At 29.7% G+C, this 18,785-nt stretch overlaps 4 protein-coding genes across 4 annotated transcripts; 2 read left to right on the top strand and 2 right to left on the bottom strand.

Moving 5' to 3' along the window:
* Positions 1-678: 678 nt before the first annotated feature.
* LOC128965585 (cholinesterase-like) lies at positions 679-2,410 on the top strand. The gene is made up of 7 exons (XM_054312300.1): positions 679-682; positions 741-865; positions 967-1,140; positions 1,172-1,327; positions 1,396-1,798; positions 1,902-1,996; positions 2,114-2,410. Exons 1-7 carry the CDS (start codon positions 679-681, stop codon positions 2,408-2,410), a joined length of 1,254 nt encoding a protein of 417 aa, XP_054168275.1.
* A 2,330-nt stretch (positions 2,411-4,740) lies between these two features.
* On the bottom strand, positions 4,741-5,312 carry LOC128965576 (protein cornichon-like). Its single transcript, XM_054312289.1, has 2 exons — positions 5,048-5,312; positions 4,741-4,966 (listed from the first exon to the last, which is right to left on the bottom strand). The coding sequence occupies exons 1-2, from the start codon at positions 5,269-5,271 to the stop codon at positions 4,741-4,743; spliced, it is 450 nt and encodes a 149-aa protein (XP_054168264.1). The 5' UTR covers positions 5,272-5,312.
* Positions 5,313-5,487: 175 nt separating this feature from the next.
* LOC128964591 (uncharacterized) lies at positions 5,488-8,502 on the top strand. The gene is made up of 3 exons (XM_054311562.1): positions 5,488-7,164; positions 7,251-7,954; positions 8,037-8,502. The coding sequence occupies exons 1-3, from the start codon at positions 5,613-5,615 to the stop codon at positions 8,352-8,354; spliced, it is 2,574 nt and encodes an 857-aa protein (XP_054167537.1). The 5' UTR covers positions 5,488-5,612; the 3' UTR covers positions 8,355-8,502.
* A 3,906-nt stretch (positions 8,503-12,408) lies between these two features.
* Positions 12,409-18,459, bottom strand: LOC128965568 (ATP-binding cassette sub-family C member 4-like). Its single transcript, XM_054312276.1, has 17 exons — positions 18,352-18,459; positions 17,723-17,839; positions 17,530-17,635; positions 17,158-17,397; positions 16,939-17,028; positions 16,695-16,858; positions 16,440-16,565; positions 15,839-16,328; positions 15,479-15,771; positions 15,313-15,399; positions 14,709-15,218; positions 14,382-14,608; positions 14,208-14,287; positions 13,907-14,057; positions 13,615-13,845; positions 12,704-13,548; positions 12,409-12,612 (listed from the first exon to the last, which is right to left on the bottom strand). The coding sequence occupies exons 1-17, from the start codon at positions 18,423-18,425 to the stop codon at positions 12,409-12,411; spliced, it is 4,035 nt and encodes a 1,344-aa protein (XP_054168251.1). The 5' UTR covers positions 18,426-18,459.
* Positions 18,460-18,785: the final 326 nt, after the last annotated feature.

Genomic DNA, 18,785 nt, shown 5'->3' with positions numbered 1-18,785 from the left:
TTGCATTTTATTTTTCCATTTAAATATATATATTATATTATACTATTAGTGTATTATTGTATTGTATTACATCATATCAATGTATAGTTAACAAGATTTATTAGTTCAATGTATCATTATTTGCAAATTTAGTTGTTATTAAAAAATTTATTATGCTCAAATAAACTATTAATAATTAATATATTTATTACTCATTATAAATTATAATTTTTTATAAATTGACTTTAATTATAAATTAATTATAAATTATAATAGATTTGTCATTAAATTTAATAGTTTTCTTAATTTTATTATATATTTATAATTAAAAAGTTTGGATTAAGTAATAGAAAATTCAAAAAAAAAATTAAAGGATTACATTGCACCTTTTTTAAATGTTTTTTTAATTTTACACCTATTCGTTGGTTATCCCGGTCAAATATTCTAATTAGATTTTTTTTTAAATTGCAAGGTAAAAATAAGTTAATATTTAATATGATTGACCTGGTTATATAATACTATTTTTAGCGTATTAGTGTATTGTATATCGTTAACTTGATTTATTAGTTCAATGTATCGTTATTTGCAAATTTAATAAAATAAATTATAGTTTAATAATTGAAAGTTGTTTTTCAACTCTTATAATAAAAAAAAACAAATAAAAATGTTGTATAAACTATCAATAATTTTATTTATAAAATGTGTATTAATTCATTTAACTAAATCTAATTTTGTTGACATTAAAACCACTTCGGGAACAGTTAGAGGACATACTATATCAGTGTTTAATAATACTGTTAACGAATTTCTAGCCATACCTTATGCTAAGCCACCAGTGGGTGAACTCAGGTTTGACAAACCGAAACCTATTGATAAGCCATTAAAAGTAATGTATAAATTATAATATATTTATTGTATTAAAATTCAAAATACTAAAGATTAAAATGTTTTTATAAAATAATTAAAATAATTAATTAAATGTTTTAGACATTAATTAATGCAACGATTCAGGGTTATGCATGTATACAGCCTAAAGATTTTAGTTTTAATACCCATAACGTTAGTGAGGACTGTTTAGTTTTGAACATATGGGCACCGGTAGTATCAAGTGGTGGACAATTTAGCACTAATACTAAAAATCTTAAACCAGTAATGGTTCTATGGTGGAGGGTTTAAAGGCGGTTCTATATTTATGTTACCAATTTATAACGGATCAATTTTGGCCACACATGATGTGATTATAGTAACAGTTAATTCTAGGGTCGATGTGTTTGGTTTTCTCTATACTAACGATCCATCGGCACCGGGAAATGTTGGCATTTATGATCAACAATTGGCACTGAAATGGGTATACATGAAAAAAATTTATAATCACAATTAAACATTAATTTATAACGTTTACTATTTAAAAAACAGGTTAAACAAAATATACATAACTTTGGTGGTAATAATAATCAGATAACAATATTTGGTGAAAGTTCTGGAAGTTGGTCGGTATCACTGCACATACTGTCCCCACTGTCAAAGGGTCTCTTTCATAGGGCTATACTTCAAAGTGGAGCCCATCTGTTTAGTAAAAAGAGACCAATGGTTAACAAAAACGATGCGTTAAGAGATACTCTAAAATTGGCTAAACATTTCAATTGTGGTAATGATAGCAAAAAATGGTTAAAATGTTTGCGACAATTGGATGCAAATGTTTTATTTAATTTTAGAAACTATTCAACAAAAAATCTGTTTCATTGGAATGCTATCTATGATACTCATATTTTTCCACATACAGCTCAGGTAGCTTTTAGAAAACGACAGCTTAATAAAGGTATTCGTTATAATATTATTTTAGATATAATTAGATTATATTGAATTTTTTTAATTTTCAAATTTACCAATTGATATGCTGTACAATTTTTTTAATGATTTAGACATTCAATTGCTCGCCGGTTATACAACACTGGAAGGTTCAAGTTTGGCGTATCCTTTGTATCCTATATTACATACGGATAACGTTACTAAAGATGTATTTATTAATTTGGTTAAAATATCTAAATTTTCGTATCATTCAATTAATGTTAAAAAAATAACTGATTATTATCTGTCAAATGTCGACATAAATAACTCCTGTGCTGTCAGACAGGCATTCTTCCAGTATTTCGGTGACGTTGGCATCACTTGTCCCACATATCTGTTCGCCAAAATGTTTGCCAAAATAGCACCAAAACATAGCAATGTCTATCTCTATCAATGGAGTTATGGTCAACCTGACGGTGCTTTAGGACAAATGATAGGTGTAAGCCATGGTTATGACGTTCCCTATGTGTTTGGTTTACCACTGGTTAGCAATTATTTTGTATTCAAAACTTTCACTGAAGAAGACAAGAAATTTAGTTTATATGTTATGAAAGTTTGGACTGATTTTGCAAAATATGGGTAAATATAAGTCACTATTAAATACTATATAGATTTATAATATACCGGTAATTATCGGTAATCAGAAAACAATATCGTTATACTCTCAATAAATACAAATTATTTTTCATTTTAACAATAACTTTAATAGTAAACCTGATTTATCAAACAAATGGTCGCCAATTAATAACATTAAAGATTACAATTTGAAAGTTAAAAACTTTGATCCGCTGATTGATTATCCGATTATTAACTACAGTTCATTTAACAAAATTTGTGATCATTTTTGGAAAAATTATTATTTTAAAAAATATTCTGTATTATATAAATTTTAATTTAATAGTGAATATCTTTTTTATCAACAATTTTTTTATTTGAATTTAAATATTAAACAAAACGAAAATTATTTTATCATAATTAATATATAATTAAACTATTAATTTTGTGAATTAATTTTGTATATAAATTTTAATTTAATAGTGAATATCTTTTTTATCAACTTTTTTTATTTGAATTTAAATATTAAACATAACGAAAATTATTTTTCTTGTAATGATTACTATAAAAGCTATTAAAAATTTAATTATCATTAAGTTTTTACTATATTTTTTCTATTAATATATAATTAATTTTATTGTTTTTCTAATTTGTTTAATCTTTAAATATACTGTATATTGTATTATCAATTATATAAACCGGTATATTGTAAACATATGCAGTGTTTTTGAGATACATTTTTTCTAAAAATTAATAATAAATTATTCAGTTATTTAGATATCACAATATATTTGTTGAAAATATGACTAATTTTTATACAATTTTTTTTTAAATAATGAATAACAACAACAATAACATAATTAATGAATCAATTGATAATATCAACGATTACTGTATTTTTCAATCGTTTGCTAATAATCTCAATGTGTTTGCCATCGATTGTTGTCTTAACTGACAACAAATCAAAGGCCAATTGTTTTAGAAAATCTGTTTCCTGTTTGGCAGTCATCCGATCGACCACTAGTAAGACGGGAACAGTTATTACTGTCGACGCTATCAATTGGTTAATACTGTCGGCAGTCGATTCTGGATTCAATCCGATGACTGATGTACTATAGATGACCACTAATTTCAACCGATGATTGAACGCCATATGCAGTGACAGATGTCTGGTAATGTGACACAACATTTCTGAACCGTTTGACGCCTCATAGATTGAGACGGGTTTCAATTGAAGCCGATTTGTCAACAACTGGCCAAAGTGTTGGACATTGAACTGATTCAAGTGATCAAAGATAACAATCGATGCATTCATAATCTCTTTATCGTCTTCATCGCTATCAACTGATGATCCGTTCGGCTCAATGCTGTCCAACGACAGTACCATATCATCCATATTCATGTCGTCGTCGTCGTCCTCGACGTCGGACACTTCATCGCCGGCGGACGTGTTGTTACTGTCATCGGTGGCCAACACATCTGGTTCATCACCACAATCAGTATTAGTCTTGTCTAAGACATGTTTGGCCACAAAATGAATAAACCGATTGATGTCTCGCAATGTGTTGTCCACGGAGTTCATTACAAACACCTTCCGATCGTCCGAAATAATTTCGGGCCAAACAGGAACCGATTCGGTACGCAATCGGGAATACATGTCCACACCGTCTTCGGAAAACAGTGTCATCGTGTTGTGTGTATGTGTGTGATCAGTGATCACCAAACAGATCCACACAAACAAACAAAAAACAAGTCAGTCGTGTAAAAGACTTTTTAAAATTTTGTTTCAAAATTTCAAATAAAGTGTAAACAAAAGTTTGTATTTACAGTATATTGATATCAAAACTTAAGTTCATTAACCATAAATAGTACCAAAATGTTACCTTAAATATGCATTATATTTAAAGCCTATTTCATGTTATTTCATGCTGCAGTTTTTTAATATTAATAAGTGATATCTATCGGTATATTAGTTAAGTATCAAAATTACATGTTATCTAACTATTATCAAACAATTAACAATTTAATCATTACTGTATATTATTACTTAATTTTTTTTTAAATATTAGATTAATTGTAAAGTCTATTATATCTTAAACAAACATAAATATATTTTTATATTTTCAATTATAATTTTTATTTAATTTAGCATAAATTATATTTATACCGATTTTTAAAATTTTTTTAAAACATTATATTTAATTGATAATAATTATATGTAATACAATTTAATACCTATAGCTAGAAAATTAGTAACTCATTTTTTTGTTGTTGATAATTTAGTCTAATATAATAATTTTTTTAAAAAGTCATACAAAAATTGGTTAATTTAAAAAAAAAATTTAGTTGAAAAAAATATTACTCTATATATTGAACCAAAGTGTAGATCATTGCAAACAAATAGTAGAAGAATGTCATCAAATAGAAGACCAGTTTAGTCCAGCCCTCGACAGTCGCCCGACGCAAATGCTGGCCATTCAAAATACAGGTCGGATCGTAGATACCCGGTTCGGACATTACCGGTCGGCCATCGTATCGATAGACGTGATATACAATAACAGGAATATTAATCAGTAGTGAAAACCTTTGATAGATATTGTTATTTATTTATCTGTTTTTTTATTGGATAATAAATTATAATAAATCAGTTTCGGTTATGACTGACCACTGGTTAGACATCAGAAAGCCGATAGTAAAGACCAAATGAATGACATATTCGGGTAAAACCAGTGGATTGAGTCGCTGGCAGACGTCTATTGGATTTTTGTAGTCAGACTTGAGATCGTCAATAGTAATGATGTGATTCAACGACATAAACACAAGAACGGGATCCAAACATACGGCCAAACCATAGGCCAGAAACGGCACAATCGATGCACTGCTGGACATTAGTTCTGGAGATATGTTGTATAATATTACGGTACGGTTTGGATATTATTTTTTAAAATTAGTTTAGAGTAAATAACATATCAATCGCGTGCTGACAACAATTATATAAAACAGTTATAATTATTGTTAACTATTAATAATAATAAATATTAATAATAATAATATTAATAATTGCTTCAAAAAGATTATAAATTATTTTTATTATTATTTGATTATTTTAAACGGTTTTTTTCATCTCATAAATTGATTTTTGTTTTCAATTGATTTTCAAAGAGTTTATTATCTTTTAGTTGATATTTTAATATAAAAAAACAGACATTTAAAAAATATACCGAAACCCAATGTCGGACAATGACAAGTCGTCCGATGATAAAATTGAGCGAAAAAAATCAAGCGACGGAAATGGCGGCGAAGAAAAGATTACAAAAGTCAAGTCGTCCGCATCGGTTGAGTCGCAGTCGTCGAAACGCAGTCTCGGAATGGGACCGTCGCTGCGGATGGCGTCCACCGATATCCGCGAGATTACCAAAGAAAGTCAAAGTGTGAGCCAAGCGGGTCGACTGACAGCAGAGGGCGGTTCGCCGCCCGGCGAAGCCGTCTTCGACACTCTTGCCTACATTATCTACTGTCCCGACCATCAAAAAATAGCGATCAGCCGTTCGGATAAAGATAAGCCCTCGTGGCTGCCGTTCATTGCCTGTCCCAACAACAAGACCTGGAAGGATGCCTCAATTGACGGCGTGTCCATCATATTTAACCGACAGGACGCCGAGTTGGACGCCAAATTGGGCACAAAAATACCGACAAAAGACGAGCGCTGTTTGCAAGTGTTTCGCACCCAAATGCCGGACAAACGATTCAAAACATTAGTCGTTTGGTTTGTCGCTCTCGGCAATGAAGACAAAGGCAAGAAGGATAAATCCGGTGGCCGCCACAGAAGCGGTACCAAAAGCAACAAAGAGGTCAAATCGGAACCATTCAAGTGCTGTCAACCAACCAAACGTATTCATTGGATTCCCGTTAGCGAAGCCATTGCCGGCAAAATAGATAAAGTCTGGGGACCAGAGGTCCAGAACTTTGCCAAAATTGCCAAACAGGATAAGCCGACCGATCTATCGGAAGAAAGTCTGGACAGAGCCATGTTCTATGTGCCCAAAGATCAGCCCCGTAACGTTGAACAGGCTCTGGTCAAGGGTGCCGGCATCGGCAACAAAGAGGCTCAAGTGATCTACGAAGACTTCATCCAACACTGTTTTCCTTCGCTGTCCATGTCGTTTGATTCGTTCAAAGACTATATGATCAAATATCTTGAAGACTATACCGCCGATGACGATCGCTTTCCATTGCTGTACAATGCGTTCAATTACAACAAAAACAATTGTCTCGACTTTCACGAAATGTTGTTGGGTGTGGCCTCGATGGAGCCGTCGGCGCCCAATGCCGAAGCGCGGCTTAAGTTTGTCTTTCGTTACTACGACACCAACAACGACGGCAAACTGTCGTCAGACGAGTTCAAAAAGTTAGTCAAAGCCATGAGCGTTGGCTCCGACGAGAACTCTATCAACAACAAAGTTCGCGAGGCGTGGACAGCGATGGGCGCAACCGATACGGTCGATGTGGTCGCCTTTTGCAAAGCAGTTAGCGAACAAAAATTTCGCGGAACCTCTGCCCTGTGTCGGGTAACAAAACCGATTGTACCGCAGATTACTCAGTCGCAGACCACTCTGGTCGAGAAGAAGGCAACCGTCAAGAAGAAGGCCGGCTTTCTGATGCAGAACCGACGCAATCGTGGTGTCTGTTTTGCCTGCAGAGGCAAAAAATACGACTACGGCTTGCATTCAATCAAATTGGACACAACCGGCAGTTGCGTTGAACCGCGAAGAATATTTGAACGTAAGATATTATTTGATAAAAAAAATCAGAAATTTGTGAACCAATTAATTGATTTGTTTTTGTTTTTTTTAATAATCTTTCCACAGCTGAGGCCAGTGATAATAAAGTGATTTCCGAACAAAGATATTCAATTGATTTTACATTCAATACGCGCTCCATTGCCAACATCTTTGTGGATCTAATGCGCGACTTTAGCCGCAAAAAAGACAAAGACAAAGGTTTCTTGTTTAACGACAGGGAAACACTCATCAACTATTTGGAAGCGCTTAGCTCTGATCTGATCGGTTTGTTTGGCTCAGAGGACAGGTGTATTAAATTGAATTCGCCGGCCTTTGTTTTCGGCAACATTTTCGGCAGTCTTGACGATCTGTTGACATTTGAGAACGACTTGTGGCAATCGTTTCCAGTTATTTCGGCTCACTATCTGTTTCTCGGCAATGTTGTCGACAAAGGCAAATGGAGTCTCGAGTGCGCCATATATTTGTTTGCACTGAAAATGCTGGCGCCGACCAAATTCATACTATTACGGGGCAAACATGAAAGCCGAGAGTATCAGCAAAAGAGAGGCACTTTCCTCAAGGACTGTACCACCAAATATGGCGACAAAGCCGGCCAAAAGATCTGGGAACTGATGAACTCGATGTTCGATAGGATGCCGTTGTGTACAATAATAGACGAATCCATATTCTGCGCGCCGAGCGGTGTGTCGCCGAAAGTGACCAAATTGGACAACATTAACAGCGTGACCAACGATCTCAAGAATCCGGCCACCGATGAGATCGCATGGGGTGTAAGTCATAAACGGAGGATTTATTTTTTAAAAAATTGATATTATTTTTCATTAAATTGTTTCAAACTTTTTGTTTTTATAGCTAATGGCCGGCGAAGTCAAAGAAGACGTTATCAAAGGTTTTCTCGCAAAGTTCGAGTTCTCGCATATGATTCGGTCGAATAAATTGTCAGATAATCGGACAAAACTCGGCTATGAAATCCAATTTGGCGGCAAATGTCTGTCCATTACATCAAACAGCAATATGGGTACCGAATCGGTGGCCGTTTTTGTCGACAGCGATAAGATTCGCATCATATGTCTCGAGACGACCAATGCCAAAGGTAACGGTAGCGGTGCCGCCGCCGCCGACAATGCGAACCTCAAAAAACAATCGTCCAAAAAGACAGCCACCAAATGATTGTCTCAACATTTTCATTGATAGACAGACAACAACTGATTGAATACATTTTGTTTTTATTGAAAAAAAACTAATAATAATTAACCACAAAATAGACTATTAATTTATTGTAGTTTTTCAATATTATTTATTTTACAAAAATAACAAAAAAAATAAATTAATAAATTGTGTTATTTATTTAATTATTAATATTTTAGTAGTTTTTTTAACTAGTTTTTATTTACTATAAAATCTCAAAAAAACGTTGAATAATAATTAATTTTATATGATTTTTTTAAATAATTTGTTTAATTGTGTTTATTTACGGATAGTTGAAAATATAAATTTTTTACTATTTATAATTAATAATTTCATGTATATTTTAAAATATTCAAAATATAATAAGAAATTAATTTAATTATAATGGCTTTAAAAAATAAAATAAAGCCTATTTGATAAAAAATTATACAAATTTTTAAATTAAGTTATTCAACTATTAATATTAATATATACTTGGGTACTTTAGCTGAAAAAAATCTAAAATATTAATAAATACATTTGCATTGATAAAATGTATTCAAATAACATTTTTCTAAAAAAACTAATTTTATTTAAAATATATCCTAAAATAATTTTATAAAACTAAATATACAAATAATTAAGATTTTTTCTAATGAATTATATATTTTGTTGTCTAAGTAATCGTGAATTGTTAGTCTTATTCTTATTATTCAATGATTTCCGAGAGCTTTGTAGAGCCGATTCTTGTAGACGACTGGCCATCGATCGACCCATTTGTCGGACCAAATGTACAAAATAGCTGTCTTTTTTGTTCAAGTAATAGATATGGACTGTTGTCGTGTCGACAATCTTATCATTTTTCATGACATAACAATATTAATCGTAAAATTCAAAACTTATTTCTATGGCTAATCACAAATGTATAGACAAATGTATAAAAATTGTGAATAGAAATAGAAATAGAAATACATTTAGATTTTATTATCTTAATTATATATTTTTTAATTGATATAATATTATTTACTAAATTTATTTTATTAAAAACTGCATTGATATAATAAAATAAATATTTTTTTGAATACAATCTACATTTATTTATCTAAATAATAATTGTTTAATAAATAAATGCTTAATATCTAAACAATAATTAAATTAAAATTGTATATTCATTTAATAAACATAGTTATTTACATTAGTTATTTTTTTAYAAAAGTATGGTGTAATTAAAAATTTAAAAACTAAATTTTATTGCAACTGTAATTTTAAATATCATTGATTACAAAATTATTAAAATAAAATTCACATTAAAACTAACTTAACAAACGAATAACATTAATAATCAGTTATTGAAAAAAAGTATAAATACTAAACAAAATAATAAGTTTTTAGTGTAAAAGTTGTTATTCAAATTATTATATCAAATCAAATATTCAAAATGAAAAACTTTTTAATGAAATTTATTTTCACTGTCAATRTGATTATACTTTTGTTGATAATGAATACGGGTTAGTATATGTTATAATATTCACAAAACTATTAAATTATAAATATTAATTAAATATTAATTAAATCTTTTTATATTAGACTATAGTAGTGCTGGTTTTGGATGTCCTGGTAATGACTATTCATGTGATGAGCACTGTAAGGATGTTAAGAGATCGGGCGGTCATTGTGAAGGGTTTCTATGGGGTGTCTGTACCTGTTATTAATGGAAAATAATTTCTTTATTACTTAATAATATTTTAATAAAAWATATTAATATTAAAATTTAATTTATGTAACATTTATTTATTTTGAATATTTTTCAATTTTAAAATAAAACAAATGTTTTAATTGATTTTTATTTAAATTACTTGTTTATGCTATAGAATAAACTGATAAAAAATTATCATTTTAAAGATATGTGAAAATAATAAACTTGGATGATTAATACTTGTATTTGTGTTTTTATATATGAAATGTAAAAAACAAAAGAAAGATAGAGAGAGAGAGAGAGAGAGAGAGAGAGAGAGAGAGAGAGAGAGAGAGAGAGAGAGAGAGAGAGAGAGAGAGAGAGAGAGAGAGAGAGAGAGAGAGAGAGAGAGAAGAGAGAGAGAGAGAGAGAGAGAGAGAGAGAGAGAGAGAGAGAGAGAGAGAGAGAGAGAGAGAGAGAGAGAGAGAGAGAGAGAGAGAGAGAGAGAGAGAGAGAGAGAGAGAGAGAGAGAAGAGAGAGAGAGAGAGAGAGAGAGAGAGAGAGAGAGAGAGAGTAAGAGAGAGAGAGAGAGAGAGAGAGAGAGAGAGAGAGAGAGAGAGAGAGAGAGAGAGAGAGAGAGAGAGAGAGAGAGAGAGAGAGAGAGAGAGAGAGTAAGAGAGAGAGAGAGCGTTTTTATTATTTTTTTTAGTTCTGGTAAAATATAATCTTTTTTATCTGCTTTTGATGTAATAAACTAATTGAAAATTTTAATTAATTTAAACGTTTGGAATTGATATTAAATGTAAAACTAAAAAATACATTGAAAAAAAGAAAAACACAATTTTATATAAATATAATTAACAACAACAAAATATTTTTATTATAACTATCAACTTAATAATTAATTTTATATATTATAACAATTTTTAAAAAATAATTTACAAAATTTAATATAATAGAATAAGATATTTCACAATGGTTATTTTGTATTTTTAATGTCTAGATCATAAATTAAGTTAAACTTGTTAATTCATACTGTTTACCGTCAATTAAAATGATATTAATTTTTAATTTTTATAATTACTAGGTATAAATAGAGCAGAAAATTTATTGTTAATAAATACTATAATTATATTTATTTTTTTCAAAAGTTTTCAAAAAATAACTAGGTTATAATTTTTTAATCTAAAATATAAATATTATATATAATCATCAAAAATAATGCAAACTGTATTATTGAAACTGATTTTTACAATCAATACACTGGCCATTGTATTGCTAATGAATTTAAGTTAGTATATATGTGTGTTATTTTTAAATGTTATTTAATTAAACAAAATTATTATTATTATTATTATTTAAGATTACATTAGTGGTGATTTTGGTTGTTCCGGTAATGCATATGAATGTAGTGAACATTGTAAGGGCGATGGAAAGTCGGGTGGCTATTGTGGGGGCGGTTGGTTTATATATCATCCCGACTGTATTTGTTTTGATTAAAAAAAACAGACCGTAATTTTTTTTAATAGTCTAAATGATATTAAATTAATAGATATATTGTTTAATGATTATTAATTTACGGTTAATGTTGTAAAAATAAAATATTTAATATGTAAGAATTATATAATTTTGTTGCTAAATAAATCATTATTAATAAATTACACAAAAAAAGTATTAATGAAATTTATTTTAATATCTCATTAAATATTATTTGATTTTTATAAAATAAAAATCAAATATTAAATTATTATTTAACTAATAATGATTTATTTAAAATAAAATTCAATTAATGTATCATATGTTGAAAAAAACTGTAAAAATGATTTTATTCTAAAATATTCTAAAATCATTATATATATTGTTTTAGTAAAATTATTATCATTAATATATTTTCTTTTTTTCTGAGAATCGAATTATAAGTTTTATTATTATTTATTATTTATTACCGAAATTTTTTTAAAGTAAATTTTTGTTTTTTTAGAAAATAAAATAATAAATATTTTTAAAAAGCTTACAAAAAAATTTGTAATAATATGACATTTTTATTGACGACTAATTGAAAATATAAATATTTTACAATTTTTAGTTACCGGTAATAATTTAATGTATATTTTTTTTGAATATAAAAATATAAATAACAAATTAATTGACTGATCATCTCTAATGATTACACAATAAAATAGTCTATTTAATAAAGTATTAAAAAWWTTTAATTAAGTTATTATTTAACTATTAAAATATACTTGGTCATTTTTAACAGAAAAAAATTCTAAAATAAATACATGTATTAATAAAATAAATTTAAATAAAATATCCTAAAATAATTTTATAAAGTTAAATATAATGTACAAATAATTAATTTCATTTAAAAAAATAAATGATTTATATATTTCGTTGTCTAAGAACTGAATCGTTAGTCTTATTCTTATTATTCAATGATTTCCGAGAGCTTTGTAGAGCCGATTCTTGTAGACGACTGGCCATCGATCGACCCATTTGTCGGACCAGATGTGCAAAATARCTGTCTTTTTGTTCAAGCAATAGATATGGACTGTTGTCGTCGACAATCTCACCATTTTTCATGACCTAACAGAATACAGATAACAAAAAATAWAACACAATTAATAAAAGTCTTTTTTTATATTAAAATAAATTATTCAAATTATCAGTTAATTACCAAAACTCTGTCGCAATCAATGATAGTCTCGATTCTGTGGGCGACAGTTATGACAGTACAGTCGTTGAACTTTGTTTTGATAGTCTTCTGTATCAACGCATCGGTCTGATGGTCGACATTGGCTGTTGCCTCGTCTAAGATCAATATCCGATTCTTTCTCAGCAAAGCTCTGCACAAACAGATCAACTGTTTTTGGCCGACACTCAGTCCAAGTGATTCTTCCGATATAATTGTGTCCAATTTGTGCGGCTGTTGTTCGACCAGTGACTTGAGCTGTACCTCATCGAGTGCTGTCCAYAAGTCGTTTTCGGAGTACTCGCGAAATGGATCCAAATTACAGCGAATAGAGGCCTTAAAAACAGTCGGTTCTTGCGGTATAATCGATATCTTTTGGCGCAGATCTCGAAGACCGATATTCTGTATACTAATACCATCGATTGCTATGTGACCGTCGCTGGCAATCAATCGGAACAATGCATTGATGAGAGTTGTCTTACCACTGCCAGTACGGCCAACGACACCAATTTTCTGACCGTTCAGTATCTTCAGGTCGATGTTCTTCAGTATCTGTTCACTCTTGTTGTTGGGATGACTGACCCGCAGATTTCGGATTGTTATCTGTCCACTTCGGGGCCACTCTTCGGGTACACAAAAACGTCGTCGCCTTTGTCCGTCACTATCGTCGAGTTCGATGTTCTCTTCGGGTAAATCCATATAACGGTTCAAACGTACCAATGATGTCATCCAAGAGCCCACTTCTACTGTACGTTTGACACCCCACTGAACCAAACCCATCATTGCCATTATCGACGAGAACACCAGTCCGGCACTYGAATCGGACAACTCTATGGATTAAATGGTGTAAAACTAATTATTTCTTAAAATACAACCAAAAAATAAACATTAAATACCAGATTTAAATATTATGATTAATGTAATGATTGTTGCAATGAATAAAAAGCCGATATAATCGAGACAAATGCCAAAAAATCTTAAAACAGATATCTGTAAGAACCAGGTGCTCGTGTGATCGTTTTGGTAGCTATTGTATTGTCTGGTAAACAACTCCTGTGCCCTAAAAGCCCGTATTGTGGTCAGACCCTCGATGGTTGTGCTTACGTGCGAGTATATAGGACTACGGGCTGGAAAAAAGTGAATAATACATAATTTTATTTTTTAAATAATTTTTTTTATATAATTTACTTATTGCTTCATATTTTCGTACGACTAGCGATGGATTAATATTATAGTTTCTCAAATGATATAAAACAAAACAATATATGAAAACAGGTATTATAAAATATAGATTGGTTGATATGATCACAAATAATAGACCAAATACTTGTATCATTGCCTATTGGAAATAATTGAATAATATTTACAGGTATCAAAAAAATGATATTTAAAAATTATCTCATACTAGAGACTGTAAATATTATTAGTATATTAAATATGATTAATATATCTAAATAAATATAATTAAAATAAAACAATAATTGCAAACCAAATTGAGATCAAACAGTTTCCAGGGAAGTGTGTCGTCTAGTATTCCGACATCACGGGTAAAATTGTTGAGTATTTGACCTAAAAATTGATTGTTTTTGTTGTTATTATTATTATTTCAAAAGTTTAAATTCTTTGCTATAGATTGGAAAAAATTGATTAATAAATGTTATACCAATTGGCAGATAATCAAAGACAGTCATCGATGTACGCAAAAGACGCTTAAAAACTCGATTGTGACACTCGAGCGATGACTTCAGACACATCCAGAAGAATGTCGTGGATCTGAGTAATGCAAATCCAAAGAGACAACAACTCAGAAGACTATAGACTAAGATATTCTTATAGTTTATATGCGATCCGCTATTGTCTACTGATTCATCTGTACTTCCTTTGCCGTCCCTTTTTAGTAAAAAATTTAAAAAAAACATTTTTAAAGTCATACTGTAATACAGTATAAATAATATAATCAAAATTTATAAAACTTTTTTCTAATATTTACCAAAATGTCAGCCAATAGTCGGTTAAATGAAATAAACACTGAGTAATAATTGCGGAAAGTATAGTAATGATCACCAGTGGCCACCCGGAGCCCGATATAAAGTATTTACAATACATGCTTGAAGTAATCTGATCGGTATTATTATTATTATTATTATCACTGATAACGTTAGACCCGTTTGCGACTAAATGATTGCCATTTATTGAATGGCCATTAGTTTGACTGTTAGTCTTCTTATTCGTCCTCTTTTTCTTGTTATTCATTTTTTCTGTAGATTTAATGTCTTCTTTAGAGTCACTATCACTTTCACCGACACTTTCCTGACTAACATTAGACGACTCGTTGAGCTCCGACACTAAATTTATACCCAATTTCTGTAGTGTATCAAAATCGCCTAATCCCTGGCACTGACCGTCTTTCATATATAATATGTTTGTACTTTTCTTTAGGAAATGTCTCTGATTTGTCACAAAAATAACACATTTGTCTTTCAGATGATCCAATATACAGCTGAAATTAAATTTTTTTAAAAACAAAATACATATTAATGCGATAATTAAACTACCGGTGCTTAAAATAGACAGAAGTAAGTGTATGTTTATACTTCTCAAATATATGTTTGGCCACTGAAGCGTCTACAGCACTGAGCGGATCATCCAATAGATAGATATCACAGTCCAAGTAAAGTGATCTAAAAAACATTAATAGTTAATTAATTGTATTAAAAACACAAATATTTGTTAAGATATATAGCTATTAAATGGCTAAACCTGGCTAAATTAATACGAGCCCGTTGGCCACCACTCAATGTAGTTCCCCGTTCGCCAGTAACAGTCTGGTCACCGGCGCTCATATGTTTGAGATCCTCTTCCAGTGCACACAAATAGAGTATTTTATTATACCGTTTACCATCGTATGGTTGTCCAAACAATATATTGTCGCGAATGGTTCCGTTAAAGCAAAACGATTTTTGACTTACATAAGCCACGGAACCGTTGACAGACAGCTGACTGTCTGCGCTTATGTCGTCTAATTCGCCCAAAATTGATAACAATAACGATGTCTTTGTAAATATAGATATCGAAAAAAACATTTAACCTATAATACACTGTTAACAACATATGACATACCTTTCCCGAACCAACCGGTCCAACAATGGTAAGCAATTGACCACATTTTACGTCAAACGTTATGTCATTAATTAATAGTTTTGTCAGCTCTTTATTTTGAGAATCTTTAATAACGACTTTCGATGTCAGCCTATTAGCTGAGATTCCTATATCATCGACAACAACAACACCGCTGTTTTTATCATTGTTTTTGCTGTTCAAAGTATCGGTGCTCTTAATCTCGTGACTCAAAAGGAAATCCTGAATCCGTTTACACGACACAAACAGTTCAGCAGTTCCGGCGATCGCTTGCGGCAACTGCCATGTCATCGAATACCGGAGCCGTTCAAACACCGAAATCGTTACGAAAACTATTTCGGCATTCAAATGRCCACCAGTGAGGACATGGGTTATGATCGATAGGAACAGTAGTAGTCGGGCAGATATGAATGAAAACGATAAAGTCATGGCATTTACTGATGAGGCAGTTCTTAGTTGATTAACTTCACGTCTAGTTTAGTTGAATAGGAAATAATATATATTATTACCGGTAATACAATTATAATATTATTATGAATCAGGTGTTGGGAAACGGTATGTTATTTTATTGTATGGCACTAACTCACGAGCGTCCAGAAGACAGTTCTGGAAATATTGTTCCCAACCATACATTTTGATGACACGAATGCCACGTATAATATCAGTTGTCAAACAGATTCGGTCATCAGTTAATTGTGATGTTTTAGATCTGTTTGTAAAAAACAAAAACAATTAGCAAAAAACATATCAATATTTAAATTTATTTTTTTTAATATTTCCAAATTTGTTAATTCAAAATATACCGGTAATAATAATAATAATAAAATTAGTTTTGTACCTAATTTCTGTGACTTTGGTACTAATCCATGAGAGAAGTGGTATAAATAATAATAGTCCGGCAAATGTGGCCAAACAGGCGGMGCCAATGTATTGCCAGGCAATCCATAGAAAGATTAGTGTCTGAATTGGTACTATAAATAGAAAATGAACTACAATTGCCAACTAAATTAAATTAATTGAAAAAAAATTATTTATTAATAATTATTTCAAATAACAATAATTCAATTCAATCGATAGATTACTTCATCAAAGCGTTTGCTGTCATTTGTCATCAAATTGATTATATGGGCGGCAGATGTGTTGGCCAACGAAGTGCGGCTTAGTTTAAGACACTATGAAAATAATTTTTTTTTTTAAAAAAGGTTTTAATTTATCTAATATAATGGACAGGTGTTTTATAATTCACTAAATATATGTGCTATTATACAATACTTATATATATATATATATTATTAGCTAACCTTTCTATAGATGATAGCATTCCAGCCGACTCTGGCCCTCATAGCCAACTGTGAGCCGAAGTTGAAGGCCCACTGATGTGCGGTTATTGTCAACAAAAATATAACGATTAGAGTACCGGCTGTCAGGCCAATGGGCTGAACACTATTGATATCACAAGTGGTATCACAATTAGCAGCGGTAGAAAAATAGCGTACAATTATGCCCAATAGGATTGGATGCAATGTCCTTAAAATACACTCCTATTTATTTTAACAATAAATGAACAAAAATAATAATAAACAATAATAAAACATGATATACTAATAGCATAATTCTGTAAATTTATAAAACAATTATTAACTTTTAAAATTACATATTTTTAAATGACTTACTTCTAATGTAAATAAAATTAATGGCAGTATAAGACTAGTGGCAAATGTCTGGCAAAATGCACGACAAAAGTTTGGTTTTGTTTGCTTTAATTGCAAACTCCAGTTACTAATTAAATTGAAATTATTTTTAAAAAATTAGTTTTTTTCCAATTAAATAACTAATTTAAATATATTTTTCAATGTATTAACTTACTTTTCTAACCGTTTTACCACATGACTGGYCTCGTCATCGTGGGAACACCTCATGAGATCCTCCAGTTCCACATTTGTCGCCGGTCGATGACATAACCGATAAAAAGGTAGTACCCATCTATAATAGTCGTTAACAATAATTGTATTTGTTTTTAATGATTAATATTACAATTATCTCAAATTAACTTATTAAATTTTTATTTAATTAAAATAAAATAAATAATTAAAATGTACTTCAAAATATGCAATTAAATACTTAAAATAGGTATAAATACAATATAATTATCAAATTTTTAAAAAATGCATTAACAAGGTTATTTTTATTGTAAATACAATAGTAAATTTTTTTTAATGTATCTAATTAAATTGAAATTTTTATGAATTCATTATAAATTAATTATTAAATTACATTTTTTAAATATTTTTTTATTTTCTTTAATAAAATGGTAATTATCAAAATAATTGTATTATTCATTAAAAAATATCTTATAATATGACAAATAAAATAACTTAACTTTATATAAATTATAAAATAACTTCTAATACATCATTTAATCTAATTGTAAATTTATAAAACTTATAAAAACTAAATAATATGTTTTTTTGTTGAAATTTTTTTTTTGAAAATACCTGCAAAAAGCTTTGCCAATAAAGTGATCGCAATCATAGGTCGACACTCGTGTTATGCGTTCCCCTTTAAACATCACTATTAATAATATTATGTAACGATCGTTAAATTGTTTTATATTTTTAATATTAGGTGGTATTGTATTGAGTGATATATATATATATATATATAAATTATTTTTATATAATGATAAATATTTTTATTTATGTCACAAATATATATCAGACATTGTTGTTATTGTTATTATTATTATTATTATTATTATTATTATTGAATCGATAATTATTTTTATACCAGAATATTTTTTATTATTATACTATATATTAATGTCAATTATTTATTTAAAATCTAATAAATTAATTTATTAGGTTGATTTATTACAACTTATTAATTAATTAAATCAACTGTTAAACATTCAACAGTTAAAATTTGAAAA

Source organism: Oppia nitens, unplaced genomic scaffold (genome assembly GCF_028296485.1).
Source record: "Oppia nitens isolate AA-2021 unplaced genomic scaffold, nextdenovo-longstitch-racon4-pilon3 scaffold10_pilon_pilon_pilon, whole genome shotgun sequence".
In the NCBI taxonomy this organism is placed as follows: domain Eukaryota; kingdom Metazoa; phylum Arthropoda; class Arachnida; order Sarcoptiformes; family Oppiidae; genus Oppia; species Oppia nitens.
This window is presented reverse-complemented; position numbering and strand designations above follow the sequence as displayed.